The sequence below is a fragment of the Molothrus ater genome, chromosome 4 (assembly GCF_012460135.2).
Source record: "Molothrus ater isolate BHLD 08-10-18 breed brown headed cowbird chromosome 4, BPBGC_Mater_1.1, whole genome shotgun sequence".
Lineage (NCBI taxonomy): Eukaryota > Metazoa > Chordata > Aves > Passeriformes > Icteridae > Molothrus > Molothrus ater.
This window is the reverse complement of record NC_050481.2, coordinates 10,228,193-10,243,734: the sequence shown is the minus strand read 5'-3', so window position 1 is coordinate 10,243,734 and position 15,542 is coordinate 10,228,193. Positions and strand designations below refer to the sequence as shown.

The 15,542-nt window shown below is 43.1% G+C and overlaps 1 protein-coding gene across 2 annotated transcripts; it reads right to left on the bottom strand.

Moving 5' to 3' along the window:
* Positions 1–11,128: 11,128 nt before the first annotated feature.
* Positions 11,129–15,407, bottom strand: LOC118686730 (cytochrome c oxidase assembly protein COX18, mitochondrial). Of its 2 annotated transcripts, none has more exons than XM_054514766.1 (6): positions 15,108–15,407; positions 13,914–14,014; positions 13,540–13,703; positions 12,571–12,683; positions 12,138–12,248; positions 11,129–11,451 (listed from the first exon to the last, which is right to left on the bottom strand). In XM_054514766.1, the coding sequence occupies exons 1-6, from the start codon at positions 15,378–15,380 to the stop codon at positions 11,269–11,271; spliced, it is 945 nt and encodes a 314-aa protein (XP_054370741.1). In that variant the 5' UTR covers positions 15,381–15,407; the 3' UTR covers positions 11,129–11,268. The 2 variants fall into 2 exon arrangements, with proteins under 2 accessions (XP_054370741.1, XP_036238981.1); XM_036383088.2 differs by having other exon boundaries at positions 13,914–14,018; positions 15,108–15,215.
* Between the last annotated feature and the right edge of the window lie 135 nt (positions 15,408–15,542).

The following is a 15,542-nucleotide window of genomic DNA, read 5'->3' as shown; positions in this document are numbered from 1 at the left end:
ATACCTTTGTAAGCTTGAAAATAAATTTGTTACTGAACCTCTCGAGAACTTGCCTTTTTCTGTGTACTGCCAAGAGTAAATCAAACTACTTTCCCCTAAACACAATGAGCAGGTTAGGGCATAATAATCTTAAATTCCAAATTAGTTCCTTAAAAAACACAACAAACCAAACCAAACCCAGACCCCACTGAAAGGAGATCTCATTTTTTATATGGCTCCTGATAAAGAATTGCCTTTTATCCCACTCTAGTGCTACCAGGTGCATTTTACTCCTGGCTCACTTGTAGCATGAAGCACTTAGAAGATGGGTTAGTGGTGTCCCTGTCAGTGCTGGGGGAATAGGGGGACTTAGACCTTGAATGGCTTTCCAATCTCAAAACTCTATGAGTCCATGACAGAAAAAAAGCAAAATTCCCATGTACCCCTTGGGAACCCACCTGAAGGCTCCTTTGGACAGGGTTGCCCTCTCCTGAGCACTGACTTTGGACTCCAGCTGGAGTTCTCTACTTCAAAACTTCCCCAAACAGTACTGCAGGAAGAAAGAAAAGGCAAATCACCTGCAGCTGGCTCAGAGAATTCTATGAAACAGTAAAAGGCACTTCAGACTACCAGCTTTGGGAGAAAATAAATAGTGTTTCTGAGAAAAAGCAGTTAGAAAACACTTATAGGGAAAAAAAAGCGTTTTGAGGTACCACAAAATATTTGGAAAGCTGCTTGTTTCAGTGTGAAAACTCCTGAAAGTGACACAGAGTCCAACAGATGTGCACATGTGGCAACGTGTGAGCTCACACCTGTGCCAGCATAGCCCACTTCCAGTGGATAAAAACAGTGCAGAAATGAGGCAGCAGCATCTTAACATCATCAGCCAGGAGCATCAGCAACTTCATCCACTCCAAAAAGATGTAGGTTGATTGTGTTTTTTTTAAGGACCCAAATTGTCTCACTAGAGAGAAAACCAGACTCTGTGATTGCTTCAGCAATAATTTCTCTACCTCATTAATAATCTTAGGAGGCCAACTAATCACCACCCGAGGAAGAAGCTTTAAGCACAATGTGTACTTTCCTCCCGCCTATCACTTACCACAACACTTTGCTGCCTAGGTTTAGCTCAATTTCAACAAAGAAGTGTCTGAAATTTGGAGGTCAAGCACATAAAAGTCTAAGCTAGAAATCAAATTTTTTATTATAGCTTTATATTAGGGGCTCAAGTCATAAAGGACCATAAGAACTGCAGTTTTTCCAATACTCCAGCAGTATGGAAAACTTTTTAAAAATTCAGGAATGCTTACTGAAAATCTGGATTTGTTTTTTCTAGGCAGTAAAATACTTGGATCAAGTGTTGCTTACAAGACAAACATATTGAAAACAAATCTGAGAAAGCACTTGAAAGTCATTACAAAAAAGCACTTAGAAAAGGCTTGAGAGCAATTATCAAAATTACCAAAATTTTAGAATGAAAAAAAAGGATAAATGTATGAAGTATTTTGAAGCTGCCATTTACCTTTCTTTACAATAGCAGTTTTCCCTTGCAGTTCTGATTCGAGAGATGAGTTTCCACACCTATACAGTTAAAAATCACATTTTTTCCTGTTACAGACAGAAAACCACCTACTAGATCAGCAGCAAAACTGCAGATTTTCTTAAGGCTCACACATGTAAAAGACAGAGAGACAAGTGTGTGTGTACACGTGTATGTGTTTAGGCACTAGAATATACTTAGTATGCCAGTGTTTCCAACCTTCATTTAAAGCCCAGTCGTGTCCCTCTCAGCAATGAGAAGCTTTAGCCACCCTCCCAGGATGTGCTATTAAAAATGGTGACATCTCTTTGCACAAAAACAATGTTGGAATGCTCGCCCAGCTGAGGGATTAATTTTCCTGAGCACTCAGACGTAGCTAACAAAGAGATTAATTCACCACCGGTATAACTGCAAGGACTGCAGTACGACAAAAAAAGCTGAGCACGTTTCAAGGTCAAAATAGTTTTTTTTCAGGACTTTACAAAACAACTTTTTGTCATCACCTGGGGTTTCTCTCACATGAAATTATCACATCCACTGTCTTTTTTTTTTCCCCAAAAAAACCTGCAAAACACAGCAGCTTTAGCAGGTAACTTTCCTGGGATAAGGGACAGAACTGGCTATTTTCTGGCCATTTCAAACATGCATCATTGCTTCTCAGTTTGGAGCAGTGGGAATGTTCTGATGTCACTGAGGTACCCAACGAGTGGATCTCAATTTCTCATAATCATAAAAATCCTGTGTGAGTAAAAAGTACTAGTCCTGAAAAGCAGCAGTGGAGTGACAGAGCTGCCACACAGTCATTTTGAATATTACTCCATAACTACTCTCTTCAATGCAGGCATCTCACCAATTCATTTTTTTAAATTTTCCATATTCAAATTCCCTTTCTTATGTCATTTGCCTCACTTGCCCAGGTGATGTCTCCAGGAGGAGAGCCCACACACTGACACATAATTGTTCACCCTGGTTCTTGCCATGTCAGCTATCCCTCTACAGAATAATGTCCCAGCATGATTCAGGAAACCTCTCCTAACAAGACAGCTTTGACACATCTCCATCAATCCACAATAAAACACACTTTTGTTGTTAAACCAGGGTTCATATTTGCAGAGCATAGGATCTGTCAATAAACAGGGTGATAAAACAATCAGTATCATTCTGACCCCAAGGAAATGGTGAGGAGGCAAATAAAGTTAAGGGCAGATTCCCTTCAAGTGTTTCTATGATAACTGAAATCACAGGAATCAGCAAGGGATCTCCCCCCATGTCTCAGCAGTGCCCCTGATTTTCCTCCTCCTTCAGCTTTACATAATCTCAACATGAATTTCGTGCCCACACAATCAAATAATTGCATATGAAAGGGCAAGAAAGAACATTTAATGTAAAAAAAAAAAACAAACCAAAAACAACCAAACCAACACCTCTCTGGAGAGATATTTCACTTTCCTATTGCTTGAACTGACATGAGGCAGCCCAGGAAAATCAGCCCTCAACCTACCTTGCTGGATCTGGCAAGAGTCTGTCTGCCTTTTTAGGGAAAGAAATCAGTACAAATGTTTCCTAACCTGATGTTTTAATGTGGAATTTACAAAAAAGTGAGGGGGTTTTCATGGACTTGAGAGAAGAAAAATGCCTTTGAGAATTTATTTGCTTAGCAAGTAAGACAGAAACCACCAAATTACTGTGGAATTTTCAGTGAAGAGAAATAGCTACACACAGAGAACACAGAGCCTTCCCTCACACCTGCCATCTCCACCATGTCTGGATGCCTGAAAAATCCCAACAGCAGAAAGTCAGAGTGTGGAAGCTCAGCTAAATGTTACCTCTGTCTACCTGAAAACCTAGTGTGCTGGGGTTTGGGATAACCCTCATTAATAGGGAGACAGGGCCATCAATGGGAACTAATCCATACTGCCTGTCTCTACATGATGCTGTATCCAGACTTTTAAAGCAGTTTTACTCTTTGGAAATTAAGAGGATCAATGCAAAAATTTTAATACTCCAAAGAGAAGAAAAAATTGGTGCTGTGCTTTTTCAACTTGCCAAGTTAAAGGAATGTTGTTGAGGACTCTCTTACATAAATGTTCCTCGACCTCTGAATGAACCAACAGGTCTTAAAAACTGCATTAGCCAAAGAAATTCCCACAGCAAATGAAACATTCAGCCGAGAGTGCACTGGACTTTCCTACGAGGAGCACAAAGAAAACTCCAAATGGCAAGTTAGCGTTTCCTGTTTGGGTCTAAAGGAGCCCAACAAGCTCGTGAGGAGCAGCTGCCAGCACTCAGACAGTAAAACCACACCACACTGACTCTTCCTAGAAGATGAAGCTGAAGCTGATGGGAGCAGTTTAAGGCAAGGAATGCAATGCCTGAAGGCCAGATGGCTGCTAAACAACCTATGGCTCCTCAAGGAAGGCAGAGAGCATTAGGACAGCCATCCTAGAAACCTAACTGGGGGGTCTCATTCCAACTCCATCTCCCACAGCACATTCAAGAGCCTCATGCAGTCCCCAACCCTCTGAACATCCATTACCCACCCTGTGCACTGAGGCACAGCTGCCAGCACTGAAACTTCTGTGGCCATTTCACAGTGCTCTGTGACACACAGCCACAGGCACGAGGAAATAAATGGCAAATAAATGTACATCCCTAGGTCACATACCCTCTTTGTGTCTGCATACAGACACACATGTAGTCTTTAAATAAAAAAAAGGTATAACTCTACAGAAACCAAGCTGTAGCTGGTTATTAAAGAATCTTGCCACCATCCAGATGCACTGATCCAGGGTGATGGTTACATGTCTCTGGAGGTGAATTCATGCCACATGTAACACTAATGAGGTTCCCTGAGTAAATTCCTTAGAGCAAAAATGTCTTCTGCATGCAAGAAAACAGCTCTTAGGAGTCAGGTCCTGTTGTTTCCAGGGCTCAGTGAGCTCCTATGACATGCAATAGAAAAACCTGCCTTTTGGCTGTCCTCAGGGTGTGAAGGAGCACAAAACCCATACACAAAACCTGCATTTCCAAATTCCTTCATCAGTTTTGTTTATATTTCCCTACACAAAGCCTTTATGGCTTGAGAATCAAGCCTTTGGGGTGGAATATCCTTGGGTTCACAAAGATATTCAGCATTCCAGCATCAAATTTTAGTAATAAAAGGCAACAGAGGCTGCAAGCTTGGAATAGTAATTAGGCTTGTTCCCAAAAAAAAAGCAAGAAGTCTACATAAAATAAGCTGAGGGGGTTTAGTCAGTGATAAACTTCAGACAGAGCTCACACAGTTGACCCCTCTGAGCTTTTCTTTTGCAATTTGAAAGATATTCTAAACTTGGAGAGACCTATGATGAGGAGCAGTTTATTTGCTCAGCTTCCTTTCATAAACCAGAAATATTTAGATGGAAACAGTCAGAAAGGATCCTACCACGCATGCTGGAATGCTCAGCCATAACCCATACACTGAGGAGAGAAACAAGTGTTGGGTGCTAAATCATTTCAGTATTTTTGGCAGTCATGTTACAGATAAAAAAGGAGACATGTTCCTTGTCCGCTCATGTGTCCAAATCATGGCACAAGCAAAGGGGTAAAAAAGAAACAATCTTTGTATCATTCTACTCTCAGGAGGAAGGAAACAGAGAAAAGAAAGAAATCTTTATTCCACTGAAATCAGTCACAGAACTGCTGGCAGCAGCAGGTTTGAGACTTCAGAGACTCTCTGAAAGGGTGAACTTAGATGGATTCACTCAAATGAAGCATAAAAATAACACACTTGGCCAAAACTTGGAAAAATTTTGGCCCACAACAAGTCCCAGTGATGCTCATCCAAAGAGCAATGAGGAAAGACAGAAACCAACCCAAATCCACAGATGCTGACAGCACAGGAACATGACAGCTCCTCAGCTCAGCCCTGAACCACCAATCTGTGTTTTGCATAATTTAACAGCCTTAGAACATCCTCTCACCTCACAGAACCTGGGGAGAAATATTATAAAAGGCTAAAGCACCAGACAGATTTCATTTGGCCAGAGTGGTGGAGTTACTTTTCCCTGTATTCAGTATTTCCTATCTTTAGGGTTTTTAGAACCTGCTTAGTAGTCAAGGCCTCACTTATGCAGTGCAGCACCTCCCAGATTTCAGTCTGATTTTCCACCAGCATCTTCAATCCAAATTCTGCATTGCCACAAGAGCAAACAGCTTGTGGCAGCAACCACCATGATCTAGACCCAGAGCCGAGCCAGACTATTCTTGGAGGCAGTCCTGGGGGAGCTGGCAGCCCTGGAAAAGCACACACACTGCAGCTCCAAGCCCTCATGGTCTGTCAGCTGCACTCTGCTCCACTCTGACATGCCACAGCAACCCTGCCACACTGCAGCAGCAACGGGAAATGCTGGGAAACAACCAAACACAGCTCAGGGAACTGCAGTTACCTGCAGGAGCAGCTCTCAGGGTACAGCTATGCTGCCTTAAAGCAGCTCAAAACATCTCCGCTCCTCCTCTCTCTCAACTTCTACCATCACTTCACTCGAAACAATCTGCATCTGAAGGGGAAAAGGTCACCATATATTTTTTTTAAGATTGTTGTCATGTACATAAGTCAGTCTCTGGGGACTTGCTTCTGAAATCATGACTGTAAATATCTCCAAATAAAGCTTATCTCTCAGCCTTCCAGAGAGAGCATTTAAAGTGGAAAAATGCAAGACTAGCAAAAGTTTTATTAGCAAATTAATCTGCGCTTGTTTACTTTGTAAAATACAACAGAATTATTGGTTGCACTCTGGAGCAAGCACTTAGGCAGTAATGAAATAACAACCATGAACTGCACAGTGATTACAGAGGAAAATCAGGGACTCCAGGCAAATGGCCCCACCTGGGAATCCATGGACCCACTTGCAGTCCCTCTCCATTTCCCTTCTGACAAAGCTGCACCTTCTCCACTTACAAAAGTTAATAAGGACCTAGTGCTCAACTGTAACTCTGGTGATGCATTAAAGGAATTCCTAAAAACAAGAAACAGAAATATTTCCAAACAGCTAAGTGAGTATCAAGTACCTCTTTACAGACCCTTCAAAAAAAAAAAAACCCCAAAAAACCTTTTTTCATTATGTGGCCAGCTGGACTTTAACAAAATGCACAAAGAACTTGAGTTCTAAACTAAACCTAAACTAAAATCCCTTTAGTTGTACCTACAAGGTTTAAGCTCCATTGATATGAAACCTCCAGAAAGTTGCTGTCTGCCAACTTTCAATCTCCAGCTCTTCCTCAAAGCAGAAATTACGTGCCTAGAGAGTACCACCACTATTTGTATTTTATTAGCTACATTTCTAAGCAACTGATTTCCCCCAGTAGAAGATTTTATCATTTATTTTCTAGACAGAGAGGGCTCAAGGTCAGGAATTCATCCAGAAGAACGTGTTCCCTGCCTGCAGCAGCTCCCACTGAGGTATGCCTGATAAACCTCTGTCAGCAGGACAGAGGTCAGTTTTCTGTTCAAACTCAGGTGCTGAAAGAAAATCACTGCACTTGAGTGTTCTGGTACCTCCACTAGACTTCTCAAATCAAATCCAGCCTTTCAAAATTTCCAGGAAATCCATATTTTAAATGCTATCCTGTCAGATAAGGTTCACAGTTCACCATTTTCCTACACACATTCCCCAAGTGAAAAGCACACACAAGGACAAATGGGAATCCATCACAGCCCTAAAGCCAAGCAGATGATCTGCCCTGCTCAAATTTAAGTATTTCTAAACTTACCATGTCCCTGCCTGAAGATTCCTGGCCCATCTCAGGTAATCTTAAAACACCAGAGTGGAAAAGCACTTCCTGGCTTGCTTTACTTGCCTGCCAAGAGCATATTGTAACTACAATCCACAGACCTTCTTCCCCTCTTGCACTTCCAAGGATCCATCACTCACCATGGGCTGGCATTCCACCCTCTCTGGAACAACTGCACACCCCTGACCAACAGCTCCCCAGAACACTCCAGATAAACACACTCAGCCCCAAACTCCTGAGTCCACAGGGCCATTTTCCTCAGGAATGGATGATGTTGAAGGCTGGCATTTGTTTCCAATTAACATTCTTCCCATTACTGCCTGTGTGGTAGCCACTGATATTCCAAGTGGCTTTCCAACCTCTCTGTCCCCTCCATTTCACACATTTGCGCCTTGGACTCCTAAAGCCAAAGTCAATCTTGTGACAGCATCCCAAATTCTCTGCTGTTCTCAGTAGCAAGTACCAAAACCACCTTTCTACTGCTCAAGTGAGAACACAGGAGTGTGACTGCCCTGCAGGAAGGAAGGCAGGGTACTTGGCATAGGGAAATGCTCTCCCTACCTCTCTCCAGGCCTGAAAAGGCCAGGTAATATTAAGCCTCAGAGCACACAGCACAATCCCTCTTATTTTCATGAGGGATTTGAGTATGAGAGCTGGAAGATTTCCTCCAGAAGCCCAGTCCCTACAAATAAGGCAGTAGTGGTCTCTTCCACTTTCAAACAAAAGCAGGGGATTATATTAAGTAAAACAGGCTAAAAAAAGTTACTTACTATTACTCCAACTGCAAAGTTAATTAAGGCAATCAAATTATGAATAGGTATCTTGACAAATGAATCCACAGACCTCAACTCCTTAAATAAAGAAACATAGGGATGTGTGCACTCACCTTAATGATGAACCTAATTTACAGAGGCTTCTTCAAACATCCCTACCCAAACCCAAAGCCCATAATCACAGTTTTGTGCAGCAAAAAGGGATCAAAATCATCGAGGCACCATTGATGTGAAGCACTAATCCCTCATTCTCAATTTTTCTGTGATCCCTGAAACTCAGAAAATAGAACAGAACACCTCACTCAGGAAAGCAGCAGCTGCTGTTGCTTTTTAGCACTATGCTGAGCTTCAAAGGAATGGCGAATACCTTATTTACCATTAGAAAGCAGTCGGATTAATTAAATATAGGTAGGTTAATAACACCAAGTGAAAAAGGGATCCTGCTGGCAGCTGGCCACACGGCTGCAAACTTTGGAGGGCTTTGCAAAGACAACCAGAGATTGTTCCAGACATCTGCCTGCTTCCCTTGGGCATCCTCAGCCACAAAGAGGGAGCAGCAAGAAATTCTTCCCATTATTTTCAACTCAGCAGTGTTGAGCACTGGGTTACTTCAAAGGGGCACAGCAGTGAGGTGGAAATTCAGTGTACACTGTGAAGGACAGCCTGATTAAGCTCTGAAACAGCACCAAGATGAAAGACAGAGGAGGAAAAAAGTTTTAGTCCAATCCTTGCCTGTCTGTCCTGGATTTCAGAACCCAGCAGCCCTGCAGCTGACAGGAGCAGGAGCACCCCCGTGTGTACAGCAGTGCACTCAACAGTACTTCAAAGATTTTTACTTTCCAGAAACCATGGAACCGTGCCAGAAATGACACTCAGTCCAGGAAAACAAATTCTTGCACTTCAAGGAATCCATCCTAGTAACTGAGCTTTGGATGAGGAGTTTGGATTCCCCACTAAAACAACCCCGAAGAACCACCAGGTGGACTGGCAAGGTGTCAAATTCTCTGGCAGACAGCAGCATCCCCTCCACCTTCCTGTAAAAGTTGTTGGATCATACTGATATCTCATTCCTCAATGGGACAGGGGCCAGCTCATCTCACTTACAGTGTTTCAGGCTAATAATCAGAGGGGGGCTAAGAAGGAAACTGCCCTCCTTTCTAAAACCACAATTATTTTTCACTACTGGGTTTTGCTCATTTGCTTACAATCTCTTTGTTTTCAGCAAAGCCAGAACAGGAAGCAAACAGGAGAGGTGGAGACACAGTTAAAACAGAGCTATAAACCATATTACTTAAATAATAAAGGGTCATTCACAAAGAATGTATTGTACAGGCTTTTTTAAGACACTTCAGCTGGGTTTCTGAGAGAACACAGCAACAGGTTTTTCTGATTTCTTCTCCAGAAACCTCCCTTAGCCCTTCGGCAGTCAAGGAGCATTCATTTGACCTGACACACATCATTAAATGTATCTTTGTTCCATCTTTGTCTCATCGACATGGACTGACAACAGAAAAACTGCATTACCATAAAAAGGCAAACAGCAAATCTCCGATCCTCTTTCCTAGAAAGAGCATCTAACACTGAGACAAGGATTTTAGTCCAGACAATGTATTGGAACAGAGTCATTACTATGGCTGGGAACAGAGGTAAGCTTTTGTGTAAACAATGTCTTTTTGCATGGCACAACCACAAAGACAACAAGCATCAAGTTCTCCAAGTTCACACTGCATCTTCAGGACAGAGGATGAAACAAGTATCACCCAGCCACGATATTTCAGCACTTCTGAACAGAACCCATTCAGGGAATCTGGATTGCCTGACTTCAGTTCCTTAAGCTTAGGGTCCGTCCTAAGTCCATGCAGTATTCCAACAACCCTCTTCCAGACCTAAAATAATGCTGTGATAAATCCACCACCAAATACACTCACTGGAGAAACCTTATTCTCTTTTATCTCGCATTGGCAGGTCTTGAGTGTAATTTTATAAGGTTAAAATGGTGTAAAACAAACGTAAATAAATGGAGAACTGCAAATCTAGCAAAGCCAGTTTCCTGCATTGAACATATGGGGTCCCAACAGAGCTGTGAGGCATTTTTTTCAGTGACCAGTTTGACAGCCCTCTTTATGTTTCCCAAAAAATATAATTTTATTTTTTTACTGGACACAAGACGTAGCTGTTGCCAGCCTGCCCTGTTCCCAGGCTGGGAATGTGAGCCCCTCTCAGGTGAGACTGCTGAGCAAGGAGAGCTGACTTCCCTTAGCACTGCATGGAGCACCAGCTCCCTCTACCACCAGCTTGCCAGACAAAAACTCACTCCCCTTTCCACAGTCTTTTCTCAACACCTTCAGATGAGACAAAATGACAATATTCATTCAGAGAAACTTCTAAGACCCCTTAAAAATCTTGAACATTATCTTACCTGTAATGCAGACCTGGAAAGGGCTTTATCACATACCTTCTCATCTCCTTACCTGTGGGTTTTGAATTGTTAGACACCATTAGATGAGATGTTTTTGGCTGCTTTGCCTTCAGTTTCACACCTGTTTTGGGAAGTTTTTTTGGTACAAAAACATCCTGGCAGCATTCAGACATAACTATCACTGATGTTGTGAGACTCCTAACAGTGAAAACAGTGGAAGACCTCAGTGAAACATCCCTACAGGTAAAGTGCAGTGTTGTGAGTCCAATGACATCTGCACTTTTTCTTCTAAACTGTTGGTTTTAGTCAGCCCTATCTGTTAAGTTCCACTAGGTTATCACAACAACTCAAATAAATGTTTACAAGTCTGCATTAAAAATTTCTGCTTCTGAATTTTTGTTAGTTTACATCACAGTAGTAGCTTGGAATCTTGAAAAAAGTTAGGGTAAATAATTAATTCATGATCATTTTAACAAAAAAAAACCAAACCTTTTCGCCTTTAGGATTTAATATTATAAGAGAGGAGCTGTACATGAGTCACAGCTTTATTTAACACTCAGCTGGCCAATTTCTTATGATAATTCAGGAGACCAACCTGGATTTCTGAACTACTGCAGCTACAAAAGGACTCCCTTGAAACAAAGCTTACCAGTAAAGACACATTTTTGCTGACCAATCCTTCCTCGTGGCCAGCCAGCATTTTATTTGGAAAATAAATATACAGCAAATAAGTACATCTCACTAGAACAGCATGAATTCACTGCTGATGCAGCTCCTCCTGGAGCTCAGAGGTGCTGTTTCCTGAAGCTGTACTTGGTGGCCAAGGCAGCCAGCATATCCCTGTAGGGCGTGTCCGAGTGGGACGGGGTCCTGGGGATGCGGCACAGGCGGCGGAAGGCAGGAGAGCGCAGCAGGAGGTTGTGGGACAGCCCCACCAGGCTCGAGGACAGCCAGTACAGCGCCATGGACTGCAACAACACAAGCACACGTCAGCTCCCTGGAGGCAAGCAAAGCACCAGCTTCAGGCAGCTCCTCCTGAACCACAGCTGTGGGCTATTCCCAGGGATTGATTAAAATAACTCACCTAAACCACTCCTCCTGCTCTCATCTGCAATAATGGCTTCCATGTGAAATGTAACTGTCTCTGCACTCCTCTGGGGAAAAGTGCCATCTACACTGATGCTTGACAGCTCTTAAAATAATTCATATTAAGCTTCCTTCAATTTCTGTGTTTGAAACTATAATTGAACCAAACAACCAGACACTTTATTTTTACTAAGAACACTCTGCAGTAGAAAACCTGGTAAAAATGATAAGCGTTTGAAGAAAGGAAGATGTGGAAAATTTCCTAATTTAAGAACTACACTGGTTTCCAGTGAACAAATATTCGCCTGTGTGTCTTGACAAAAAGCTTTCCTCTCCTTTTGCAGGCTACATGAAGGACATTAACACCTTTCAAGTTTGCAAAGTCTTCCTCCTTGAACAAAAACATCCCAAAGGCAACGAGATTTAAGCATACACATAGACAGAACATGTGACTTTTCTTAAGCACACAGCAGTAGAGACATGAAACACGTGAGGCCTTTGGGCTGTCCTTGAAGCACCAGAACAGCCCAGGCACAGGTGACATCCCAGAGGTCACCTGGGTACTTACAGAAGGCACTGTGGCAGCAATAGGGATCATCACCACGGACACCGCGCGGAAGAAGTTGGTGACAAGCCTCTGGATCCGTGAAATTGGCATTTTTGTTTGGGAAGCAAAGATCTGAAAGGGGAGAAACTCACAGTTACAAACAAACTCTTTTTGAAACGGCTGTACTGAGGATTAACACCCAGAAATCTCATCAGAGCAGCATTCTAAAAGAAACTGCAGTCAAGACTAATATTACTGAAGCTCAAATAGATCTGAGACATGTCCCATCCGACCTGGAGGCCTCTGAACAAAAACACCTAACACATTAAAATACACAGAGCAAAGAGATTGTTTTTCACTTCTGCCCAGTGCATTTGAAGCAGTGATAATCTGCAGCCACCTTTACGTGTTAGCCCTCTGCAGTCACTGCTGCTCGTTTATCCCACCAACATACCTCCACCACCAGCAAATTCACCAGCCCCAGGGACACTGGCAAAATCCATGTGGAATCAGGTGTTGTGAGGTCTGTGAACCACAGTGCTCCTCCTGAGGAAAACTGTTCTTGCACTACAGGGAAAAAATTGAAGAAAATACAGAACTCAGTATAATTTGCTGTCTCAAGTGAGCCAGAACTGTACCATATGTTAAATCAGAGACCAAAGTTTCTAGGTATGTTTTATCCACATGGTAAGTACAATTAAAGCCAAAATCTTTGGTCTAACACTCTGCTACCAATATAAGTAAGAAAAGTGAGAGATACAAGCTGAGACCTGGCTTAGCTCATGACAGCCACAGACAGGTAAATCTGCAATAAAAAATACTTCAATCTCAAATACTTTACAAGTCAGTGAGGAAAATAGGAATGCAGTAACCTACAGCGTTTATTTCCTGATTTTGAGAAAATGATATTCTTCTTAGTAGCGGTATAACTAGCCATATCTTTGCTTAAAAGAACAAAGTATAAACTCTTGTCTAAAAAATCAGTATATTTCTTTTTAAATTTAAAAGACCCTCACACATTCACCTTGTCTACAGTATTTCACATGGAAAGAGAATGGAAAGAGAAGAAAAACAGATTAACAGTGAGTGTAGTGTGGCACGTGTAATAGGATTTGCTAAACAGGATTGTCAGACTACATTAAGTTTAGAATTCATTTCAAATATTTATTACTTATTATTGATATTAATTAATTAATTAAGTTTAAACTATATTAGGTTTAAAACCTGAGTAGCTGACTGATTTTTATATCAGCTTGTACACCAAGCTTGGGACATTGGGCTCTTTAACCAACAAGGTGCCTGTGAAGGCAGCAAGTGGATAAGAGGTGACAGTGAGAGAAGATTTGTGTCCAGGTACAGCACCTATTTGTGGGACAACACCCTTTTTCTGACCCCAAAACCCTCCACAAGTGCATTTCCCCACCTTCAGAGCCCAGGGCACCGACGCTGCAGTTGCGCAGAGCCAGGGACACGCACACCCACATGGGCACCTGCACCCACAGCAGCAGGGTGGCCTTGAAGGGGTGGCAGTTGTCCCGGATGTACAGCTCTGTGACAATCCTCCGCATGTTCCGGGCAAAGTGGGACCTTTGGGAGAGGAAAGCACAAGTCTGAGCTTTGACATGGACAATGGCTGAAAGGCAACAGAATAAATAAATAAATCACAGGCAGGGAAAGAAAATCTAAGCTGTGGGCCACGGCAGAACCTTGCTGCCAAAGCGCTGTTTGTGGGATCTTCCTTCCTGCCACACACCACTCCAGAATGGATTCAGGAGGTGTGGGCAATCCCCCTCGTACCTGGCCACCTTTTCAGACCACCCCAGCTGCTTTCCACGCACTGAAACTTCATAGCGAAGGCGCTGGGCAAGCTCCTTAATCTCAGGCTGCAGGTTTTCCAGCTAGCTAAAGAAAAGGAGAACTGGTTGGGCACAGTGGCAGGTAACACTCCCTCCCTCCCTCACCTCTGTTGTTACTTATCCCTAGTAACTCGACTCCTGAACAAGTATTAGACTTATTAATTATCACTGTAAAATTTAATATCTGTACAGGAATTAATACACATTGCCACTGTAAAATTCAATACCTCAATAGGTATTACACAAATTAATCACTTTCTATGGTTTAATACCAGCACAGGCATCAAACGTATTCATTACCACTGTAATTTAACACTTGTAGGGGTAGGAAACACCTGTGAGGGAAAAGGCATCTTGTTAACGGCTCGCTCAACATCAGTAAACACCTTTCATCCTTAAACAAAATAACCACGCGAAGATAACAGTGACAAGTAATTGCAGTAACAATCAAAGATACTCTCTTACTACTGCATGAAATGAAGACAGAATTTTAATCTTTTTAGATTTTATACTTTTTAAAGAAGAAAGTGATTTCTATTACAGCTGAAACCAGGGCAATTCTTAACAAGCATCTTTTTGCCTGCATTCAGGACTTGTAATCAGCTACTCCACTTAAGAAGACCCAGCTGTAATGGCACTTCAATGTTAAAAAAAACCCAAATCGACAATTAAAAAAACTAATAATTACATACAAATATAAATATATAATAAAAGAAAATACATATATGTTTAAGAAAAATCTTAAATTAACAAAACAAAACCACTACAATATAATATAATAGAATGTCTCATTTACAATATACTGTACGCAGTTTACAAATATATTGTGTTACATATGATAAAATTGTATATATATATATATAAATAAAGTGAAGAATAATAAATTAAAGGCCATGAGGACACAACTCGGCAGTGAACAAAGTCACCACCCACAGCATAAGAGACCTTACTACATGAGAGTGCAACACACGCTCACTTCTACAACCAAAAAAAACACAAACCGTAAAAATTCCTTAAAAAAAAATCCCAAACGAACGCCCCCAAACCCGCTGCAATAAAGGAATTGCGATGTTCATTCCACGGCCCCCTCAGCCCCTCCACCGGTCCTTCCCTCAGAGTCCCCCAGCGCTCGCACCTTAGCCAGCAGCCGCCCCTGCTGCGCGGACAGCGGCAGGGTCACGGCGGTGCGCAGCAAGGCGGCCCCGCCGGCGATGGCGGCCCAGCAGGGCAGCCCGGTGGCCTCCTGCAGTGCCGCCAGCCCGCTCTCGGCCCAGTGCACGGGCGGGGACCGCGCCGCCCACTCGTACCAGCCCTCGGTGCCGCCGTGCCCGCCCGGCCCCGCTCCCGCCGCCGCCAGAGCCGCCAGGGCCGGCGGCGCCCGCGCGCCCGCCCGCGCGAGACGCCACATGCCGACTGACTCCGCCCCCTCCGCCGCAGCGCATGCGCCGCCCCGCCCCATGGCGGCTGAGGGCACTGGGAGGGCGGCGCCTGACGGCGTGCCCTGCGCTGGGTCGGAACCCGGCTGCCCCGGGCCGGGACACCTCCCGCCACATCACAGAGTGTGTGCTGA

Coding starts and splice junctions, on each gene's coding strand:
- LOC118686730 (XM_054514766.1), bottom strand. CDS start 15,380: ATGTGGCGTCTCGCGCGGGCGGGCGCGCGGGCGCCGCCGGCCCTGGCG. Junction 12,684..13,539: donor CGGTGCCCTGGGCTCTGAAG/GTGGGGAAATGC, acceptor TTTTCCCTGTAG/TGCAAGAACAGTTTTCCTCA. Junction 11,452..12,137: donor TTGCTGCCACAGTGCCTTCT/GTAAGTACCCAG, acceptor GTGTTGTTGCAG/TCCATGGCGCTGTACTGGCT.